This window comes from Centruroides sculpturatus, unplaced genomic scaffold (genome assembly GCF_000671375.1).
Source record: "Centruroides sculpturatus isolate CEXI.00-Female unplaced genomic scaffold, Cexi_2.0 scaffold674, whole genome shotgun sequence".
NCBI lineage: Eukaryota > Metazoa > Arthropoda > Arachnida > Scorpiones > Buthidae > Centruroides > Centruroides sculpturatus.
The window spans coordinates 299,591-309,677 of NW_019384968.1; the positions used below are offsets into that span (position 1 = coordinate 299,591).

Genomic DNA, 10,087 nt, shown 5'->3' on the forward strand with positions numbered 1-10,087 from the left:
ATCTATATTTTAAAATAATTTTATTTATATTTAAAAATTATTATTTATATTTTTAATATCGGGCAGGTGGCGCTATTATCACTATAACGACGACGTGACACGTATTTGTTTATTCCAAGATGGCGGTGTCAGTGTTGGACGTGGTATCGAAGTTTTTAAACGACTACAAGTCGACAACGCCGCAAAAATTAAAAATAATCGATGCGTATTTGATTTATATAATGCTAACCGGCATCATACAGTTCGTATATTGTTGTTTAGTGGGAACTTTCCCGTTTAATTCCTTCTTAGCCGGTTTCATTTCGTGTGTTGCTTCCTTCGTCTTGGCAGGTAAGAGTCGATAATTATATTAAATTAATGTATGTATCTTATTCTTTATACGGAATTACATGCAGATAATCGTTATAATTACTGTAATTTATTACTCAACCATTAAAAGACATTTTTTTCCTTTATTTTGTGCGCTTTTTATGCAGGACGAGTTGAAGTTTAATAATATGGCACTTGTACCCCCTGGTGTTACTTAGCTGAACTGTTTGCATTCGTCTGAAATAGTATATGAACATCTCTATAACAAACAGCATAGTACAGGATAGAAATAATAAAACTCATTCTGGAACAGTAGTGCACTATGTTCACAAGGTTAATGTCCAGATACGTGGACTGTCATGGCGGAATTTCCTGTTTTCCGACTGCCAGCCTCGACACCAGAGCAGTTTGGAGACGACATGTCATGTGACAACGCGAGCGAACAGCGGCGGCTGCTGCGCCGCGATAAACGGGGAAAACCAACACGCAGGTTAACGTCCATATACGTAGACTGTCATGGCGGCTCATCTCTGATTCCAGAAAAGAAAAGGAAACAGTGGGGACGCACGTTCTAACCTAACTTAACCTATTCTAATAATTTAATCGGTAATAATTGTGGTAATTTATTAGAATAGGTTAGGTAAGNCGTTATAATTACTGTAATTTATTACTCAACCATTAAAAGACATTTTTTTCCTTTATTTTGTGCGCTTTTTATGCAGGACGAGTTGAAGTTTAATAATATGGCACTTGTACCCCCTGGTGTTACTTAGCTGAACTGTTTGCATTCGTCTTAAATAGTATATGAACAGCTCTATAACAAACAGCATAGTGCAGAATAGAAATAATAAAACTCATTCTGGAACAGTAGTTCACAATGTTCACAAGCAGATTCAAATGCAGCCCACCAGTGGCCAAGTGGTCTTCGTTCCCTGAATGCTGGGAGTTCGGGTTCGCATCTCACTTGGATGGGCTGGCCATGTGGAGTTTTCTGGGCTTTTTCCACATCTGTAACACCTAAATAGGGGCCAGTTCCCCTTAAAAAGACCTCCCGGAAGGCAGATCGCCCAAGTGTTGCATTTCCCGAACTAAACAAGATACAAATGCAGCTCTGAATGAGGTGGCCGGGACTTTATCAGAGCCATAAATTGTGCTGACAGGAGTAAAAGAGTCAAAGAAACCGATGGTCTATCAGCGACCTTTTGTGAGATAGAGTCCCGGAAATTGGCCTCTCTGGAATTTTGAAGACCCTCAAAAATGGGGTAAAATTTAAATTTGAAAACATTCAGAACTATTTCTCAAAACATGAGTCTGTGCAGCTTGACTGTGTCCCAGAACTCATGCTGTGCAATCTGTTAACACTGTTGTGTTCAACAAACAGCATGGCTGGTTATGTCGCAAAAACTTTGACTTTTTCATTCTTATTGGCATGCTTACAGCACTAATAAGATCCCAACGATTGTTCAGAACTGCATTTGTTTCCACTAGCATGTGTTGAATGGTCTGCACACTGATGTAGTTGTTTTTCCAATATGCAATACTACAAATTTATCTGTACAAAAGAATATTTTCGTGCACCATGATCATTTACATTAGGTTACTGGATAGACAAAATATTTTGGGACTTGGATTTGTCATTATCTAAGATGATATTTACGGGATGAGAAGAGGTATCGGTTGACCGTAGTTCGTCTATGATTTAGTTTAAGAGGGCTGTGAATTGATAATGTCGAGAACCGCCTCTATAGATAGAGTGGTCACAAAATTCTCCATGCACAATTGATTTGAGGATAAAGCCGCATAACTTGAGATGCGTTACTCAAAGTCCCTAAGTTCTTAACAAGAATGGTCCCTGTTTTAAGTGCACCACTACAGAAGTTAATTTAGAGAAGTTTGGAATCGTTACAAGCAAAATTTAAGACTTTCTATTATTGTTAGACAGGAAAATAAAGGACGTCATAGAATACTTTCTATATTATAACTATAGGATCAGTTACAATACTGCATTATCTCTGACTAAATGTTTTTGGTTTGTATAGAAATGGCATTTATATGCGGTGAAACAACAGTATTTGTTTCCTTTGAAGATGAAACTTGTAACAACATAAAGTAATTTTAAGTAAAGGCACCCTAAAATTGCCTTTCTATAAGTTATGAATTATATTTGTATTCACATTTATGAATATGAAAAAAAGTCTTTTAGTTACGGATGTTTATAAACATGAAGCGTGAAAATTTATAGATGCAAATGTGACACTTCCACTCGCTTGCATGTGTTTGCTTCTCATTTCACAATGCTGTTGCCAGATAGTACTTTTAAAGCAGTTTATTGCAAAGTGTGCCTGTTGCAGTAAACTGCTTTAGAAGTACTATGCAAGACATGTTTATTTAGCATATTCTATTGGCACTTTTGATATATATTGTACTGTCTGTATCTGATCTATTGCCACATGTCTTCCAAACTACGCTATATATTTTATGGCAATTGCTTCAAGATAGAATAATTTAATGATTTAGGCTGATATCTTAATTGCTTGGCCATCTGGTCACCATTCATATACTACTGTGTATACCTGTAAATTTTGCTAGCCCTCAAATTCATATGCTCTAGGCTCTAGGCAGGGCAGATTTCTGAATTCAGTCCACCTTGTCTTATTCTATTGTATCTCTCAAACATCTCAAAATGTTTTTTTTTTTTTTACTAGATTTTTATTTTGTGGCAAATAAAAGTCATGGTTGCTAGGTCTAAAGAATGGGTATCTGCTGGACCTGTGGAATGTGGCATTTGGCAATTTCTTGTCAAATGTATTGGTTTCATGGGCATGCAAATTGTCGTGATGGAGATGCTAGATGCCACTTCTGTGCAATGCCTGCCATTTGTGACTGATTGTATCCCTTAACTGCTGAAAAAATTAACAGCAATATTTTTTGTGTAATGTCAGTGTGTGTCCTGGTATGACACACGTTTGACACTTTTTCAGTTTTGCTCGTTGTGGGCCCTCCCAACTGTTCATTACTCTCGACACTTTCGTGGCCATCTTTAAAACGTTTAAACTGGTCGCATAGTTGTGTCTAACTCATACAATCCTCCTCATAGAAATGCACAGGATGTTGAAAAATTTGCCAACTAATGCAATGTGCGATGTTCATATATAAGCAGGAATGGTATAAACCAAAACAAATGGGGGAGATGTTACTTGTAGCTCATGCAGAATATGCTACAAAGGTCACTTTCTACCTAGTTTTCAGGCTCCATAATTATGTTGCTCTTTTCTGATACTTTTTGATTGTGCCTCTTATTCGTGCACCAACACAGTTATTTCATATCGGACGATACGAAATAAATATGTATACCTGCAAGTGTTCTTGCCGTAAGGTTTCTTTAGGTCCAAAGTTTAAATATTACTCCGAAACTGTCCGAGAAATTAGCTTGAAAATTAAACACGAGCCATTTTTAATTTCCATAGCTAAGTCGCGACCGTTGCAGCTGGTCTTTAGAGTATATCTTAACGATGCCGAATTGCTTTTTTTCAGTGTGTCTGCGACTTCAGGTAAACATCCAGAACAAGAGCCAGTTCTCTGGAATCAATACAGAGAGGGCATTTGCAGACTTCATATTTGCACACATCATACTTCATCTAGTGGTCATGAACTTCATCGGATAAAGAAGTAATTGTTATCGTTTCTAACTAAAAGACAAAGATGCTAATGTTACTGATGATGCTGTTCTTTTTTTACAGCTTCTGGAGAGGAGACGCACGTCACGTTAGACTTTGTGTCGAGAGTGATTGTAATATGCATGAACGTTACTTGTTGCAGACTACACTTTTCACATTCCCGTACGGTTTGTAAGGAAACTTGAATATTAAAGACTGTTGTTTTAAATTATTTAGTTTTTAATATTTTGAAACATTGGTTGACAATATGCACATTCATATTTTATTATTTATTAGAAAAGTTTTTACTGAGATATTTATGACTGCCCTATAAGACACTTTGCCTATTAACTTGAGTTTGGTTTATGCACCACACAAAAACTGCTCCCTTTTGTTTTGAAAAAAATTTCAAATTTTGTCACCAGGGAGAATTTAGCGCTGTGAGAAAGTAGTATGTTCTGGTGTTTTTCATAAATAGAATCTCAGATTTGCTGAAGCTGGAAAGCTAGTCTGGAAATCCATGCACTTGAACTGATCTGCAAGAGTAATGATCAGATGGTGCACGATCGAGGTTTAAGTCAAGGTACTACAGTCTTATTCTATGTATTTTGTTTGTTTGAAAAATGGCAAAGAAAGGCTTGCTGGGCCCTAGATCCAGCACAAGCTCTCGACAGCCCTGGTAGTACAATAGATTGAAATTTTCTTTGAGAACGGATCAGTGATATAGGTTGCTGTAATTCGCACTGTATGGTAACTTTTGGCAATTGTAAAGTACTTGGTTTTATTCAGACTTTTTTGGCCTGGATGTAGAAGTTACCGGTGTTTACGGTTCCATTTAAATGAAAATGAGCATTTCTCCACTGCTCTGTCTTGTTTCTAAACACTATTTCCTTGAATTAAGTATTTATTTTTCTGTGGCAAGTGGTTGGCAGACCATTGTTAATGACATCTAAAGCATGGTAGCAATGGCATTTTGATACAGCTTTGTGTACACGGAATTTAAGCACAGTGGTTATCGCCTTATTAACCATTACGCCTGTGAGAAATTTTATGCCACATCGGTTGCGAGTCTATCCCATGGTCATTTATAGAAATCATCTCTGCAAATGTCACTGCTTATAATGCCAGTGGTCTCTGAAACTACTTTTGCTGTGGAAATTGCTTTGTATTCTAAAAAATATTCTACTAAACTTGACTACTAGATGTATTTGAATAGTGGTTTTTCTTACCTACCAAGTTTATGTGAAGAACAACTTCACCTGGTGCTCCTCTCGCAGTTGGATTTGTTATATATATAATTATAATTGTTAGTCTTTACCACACAACTTAGGTGTACAGGTCAACACTAGGCTTTTTTTACATCACTCTTTATTCTGTAATATCTTAGACACCGATACGCCTTTTGGGCATACGCTCCTACAGAATGGAATTTGAACTTATATCAGTCATATTACAAATTTACTATAATAGTAATTTACAAACATACCTTTATCTTATAGACATTTAGTGTAGTGGTGCAAACTATTATACACACTTTTAAAAACATACATATATACACCGTTAAAATTGTCACGAGTTAGTTCACTAAACAGCACTCGACATTTGCCTGTACTACCAGTTTTTTACCGGTTTTTCTTTAAGTTAATCTCGTTCTTACAAACTTAAAAATTACAAAAAATGTTTACTTTTTCTTTGTCAATACTAGAGTTATTTATTGTACGATGGTTGTAAAAAAATTGAGTTTGTCCTTCTATTTTTCAAATTGATAACTGTTCTTTTAACCTTACGCCCACTTTCCTTTTGAGTTTTCACAAGTACACGGTAGAGTAAACTGCATTTGTTGTTCTGTATATCTTCTGAATTTGCTTTCTTGTATTCTCTTTTGCAGTTTTTTTGTAAGTTGGGGCCAGTTTTATATTTAAAGTTTCTATTTATTTCTTCAAAAAATCCTTTGATATAAAGGAAAGCCATGTATTTTAAATTGACCTCTTTATTTTGTTGTTTTCTACTATTAGTTTCTCTCTTCCATTTTTGTACTATTGTTAGGGTAGCCATTTAGTCTGAATTTCTCTTTTAATTCTTTTATTTTTGTTCTGGTTTGTACTTGTTCTGTTTGTCTTTTTTTATATTCTATGCTAAGTATGTTTTCTTTTATATACAATGGAGTATTTGAATTATAATTTATAACTTTTTAAATTACACTTAGAATTTAAACCAGTGTTTCTCAACCTCTAATGAATCGTCGCCCCCTTCAACGTAGTATCACCCCCTTCAATAAAACCATTACCTATTATCGCCCCCTTCACTTTAAAATTCCGATGCCAAGGACCAATTCTAACGCCAAAGTCGTACTGCATTGAATAAACTAGTGACTAGTATAATGTTATTTGTTTAATTATTGTACGATATAACGAATAAAATATCTAATTATTCTTAATATAATGTTTTACTATATCGCCCTGAAAATGTAAATTGTTACTAATCGCCCCCTCAACAAGGAAAAACGCCCACATGGGGGCGATATCGCCCCCGTTGAGAAACACTGATTTAAACCATAGAAAAAAACAACTTGTGTTTTTTCCTTTTTATTGCTATATCAAGATAGTTTATTTTATTTATTTTGTTTTCTATTTCTTCTATTTTTATTATTCATATAATATAATTATGTCGTCAATATATCTTTTATAAACTTTTATACCCTCAATATCATTGATTTTTTGATCTATGTTTATTATGACGAGCTCTATCGACTTTGGTCCTTCGATCGACCCCGTGCTTATTCCGCATCATATCTTTCATTTCTTTTATGAGTTCGTCTGCATTTTTAATTATATATGGTAATACCCCGAGTTACGTAAGTAATGCGGACCTTAGACCATTACGTAAGTCAAATTTTTAAATTATATAAGTGTAACTACGTAAGTAATAACTCAATACTAATTATTATTATACGTGTACTATACTGTAAATATATTATTTATTAGTTTTTTGTATAAAAGAATTGTTTATGAGAAAGAGTGCCCGGTACATTTGCGTACGTGCTTACAATTAGATTGAAAAGTAAAGGATTAGCAGAACGATAAAGTAATAAATCGGTACACTGCAAAAGAAAGAAAGGGAGGGAATGAATGAATATTTGAAATAGAATAATTCTTTGTGGAGTTACAAGTTATTCTACTCGGACTTTTTTCCAGTTTTTGAGATTTGCATTTTACACAACTGCGCATTTACGTAAGTCGCGTGTTACATAACTTTGGGTATTACTGTGTATAGAATTTCTGTATTTTTGCAATTTTTGTTTCGAGAATTTTTCTAAATTGTATAAAACAGAATATTTAAAATCAACAATAGGTCTTACAAGTAAAAATGCGTAAACGAGGAGACAAAGTACGTTCGGTTTTGGGGTTCTGCCGTTTACATCTTCTAATGAACCATTTTTCTTCTTTTTTTATCGTATTCGTCTCGAATGGCTTATCGGTCATATTTTTAAGTTCCGTATAAATAACTTCTTTTGGATGTACAGGTAATTCCTCAAATTTATTACTATTGACTATTTCGGATTTTTTGGTTCGAACCCGTCATTTATAAACCGTAACGATTTGTTTTGATTCGTCTGCCTTGATAAAAGAAAATGATACATTCTGTATCATTTTCTTTTAAAAAGGTTTGTAATTTTTAATTTTATTCTAACATTTTATAAAAGGAAGGAAAAAGATTAGGGAAAAATCATATGTATTTTTCTAAACAGTACTAATTTCTATTCTCGTATTGTTTAATTCTCTTTCTGGTAATTTTATACTATTATCTAGTTGTGGTATTACGTCCAATGCATCCCATCGGTTTGGACCATTAAAATCTAGATCGTTGTGAAGAATTCTTGTAATTTCATCTGTAATTTCCACTTCAGTTTTGTGATTTATGGCCTCTACATCTCTATTAAGTACTGCATTTGCTATAATTCCTCTTTTTTTGGATGAAAACTGTTATTTCCGTGTTTACTGGTAATTGTCGTTGCTTATTCCGAAACAGTGCCGCCTTTTATTTGTTAGTCTTTACACAACTAGGTGCACGGGTAGACACTAGGCTTTTTTACATCTCTTTATTCTGCAATATCTTAGATGCCGATACGTTTCGAGCATATGCCTGTCTGTCGGCTACAGAATGTAACTTGAACATATATTGATCGTATTACAAATTTACTATAAAAGTCATTTACAAGCATACCTTTATCTTATAGACATTTAGCACAGTGGTGCAAACTATTATACAGTGTATATATATATATATATTTTTAAAAGTGTGTCAAAATTACCACGACTTACAGCACTACTGGATTTTCTTTAATCTTATTCCTATACACTTAAAAATTATAAAAAATGTCCACCTAGGTGGCTAGCTCTTGTTCGTCTGCAGAAGGATCCCCCTGTATGTTTGCCAAATGAGGTGGAGGTTCTGCACTTAACCATTCGTGTTGAACTTCGGTTAAATTCTGCAATAGTTTAGTAGCCGAATCGTCCGCCCCTGTTCTCTCGAGGAAACTGTTTTATAATTTTTTAACCAATTCGTCATTTTTTGGAGCCAATTCTCCAACATTCTCTAGAAGAGACGTATCTAAATCTACAAAAGAAAGAGTAGATTTTAATTTCTTGAATGCTAATATCACTATCGTTATTTGGCTCTGTAGCTGAGCTAATTTTTTTTATAGTAGATAATGCACCTAGTTGTGTGGTAAAGACTAACAAAGACGACATAGTTTCAAAAAAAGCAATTATTATAATTGTTAATTTAGATAGATGGCACCTAACATCTATTTCTAGTACCAAATTACTTAGTTTCTAATAATTAATTATAGCATAATATTAGCCTGCAAGGCTGTAAGGAAGGAGCTTATATTTTCTTCCTGGACTCATCGGGCCGTTCAGTGTATCACTTCACAATTAGTCTTACTATTTCAAATGCAAAAGAGACTACACACGATACCTCGTGGGTGAGCACTGTGCTAACTTCTCCAACACGACCAAAACAGAGGCAGCACCAAGTGTGTTGGCGATAATGGAATCAGAAATAATAGTTATCTCATCGAAGGGGATACTCGGGAAGGAAGATAGACGAGAGTTTGGCCCAGAGAACAGACCCAAGAAAATGGTTAGTTCATTAATGCCAGAGTGCTTTTGAGCTCATCTCCTGGGGCTACCTGGTATAATGGCCCAATGGTCATTCTAGTTTTTGTACCTTATAATTAATAAAACTGTTCTGGCAGAACTATTAACCTTTTAATTTGAAATGGAGTTTTATTTCCTGACTCGTAGAAATGCAGGTCTCAGTCTAGCATTTTCAACGGTGGCTCTTCTTCGGATTGTTCCCCGACACAATTGGCAAACCCAGAGGACGTACTATTTCCATGCTTTATGGCATTGTATTAATTGGAGCCGATCTCCAAGGTTATGCTCTTTGGATTGGTTGTTCCTAGACAATTATTCTTCTGATAACCTCTAGGGAAGGAGTAAACCACTTAAGAAATACAGTGCTTAAACAATGGCAGTTACCAATAATCCTGGATATCTTTTATACCATACAAAAAATGAATGTAATTTATGAGGAATTGTCAAAGTAGATTGCTAACCGGTTATGTTGATTATTTTATTTCCGTGGCTTTTTACCTTAAAACTTTTTGGGGTAAAATGCAACCCTAAAATTTTTGAAAATGAATTACTTAGACTTAGGGACCTAGTGATATAAAATAATGATCCATAAGTATATTGATATTATGGATTATTCATTGGTAAGAGGTCTAAAGGATGAGTTTAAGTGTCATCTGGTATTTTTCTCTCTCAAGTTAGCCACATAATTTCAGAATTACAAACCACTTACTTTAAGTCCAGATTTATTCCCCCTTACGTATTACACTACTACAATTGCAACTACCGTTCTTTCTCACATTTTTACTGAGATTATTCAAAAGAGGCTTATTCCTAACAAATGGTGATCGTGCACTGTCGTCATGTCCCTAAAAAAGACTTATTGTTCCAGTTTGCCATCATCTTTTCATTTTAGTGGCTATAGGATAATTGAGATTGAGATCTTTTACCGGATTGTTAATGCATACAAAAATTCACACATTG

The 10,087-nt window shown here is 34.8% G+C and overlaps 1 protein-coding gene across 1 annotated transcript; it reads left to right on the forward strand.

Annotated features, from left to right (window-relative positions):
• Positions 1-82: 82 nt before the first annotated feature.
• On the forward strand, positions 83-4,197 carry LOC111632540 (dolichyl-diphosphooligosaccharide--protein glycosyltransferase subunit DAD1-like). Its single transcript, XM_023376996.1, has 3 exons — positions 83-330; positions 3,844-3,978; positions 4,050-4,197. Exons 1-2 carry the CDS (start codon positions 120-122, stop codon positions 3,972-3,974), a joined length of 342 nt encoding a protein of 113 aa, XP_023232764.1. The 5' UTR covers positions 83-119; the 3' UTR covers positions 3,975-3,978; positions 4,050-4,197.
• The last annotated feature ends 5,890 nt before the right edge of the window (positions 4,198-10,087 follow it).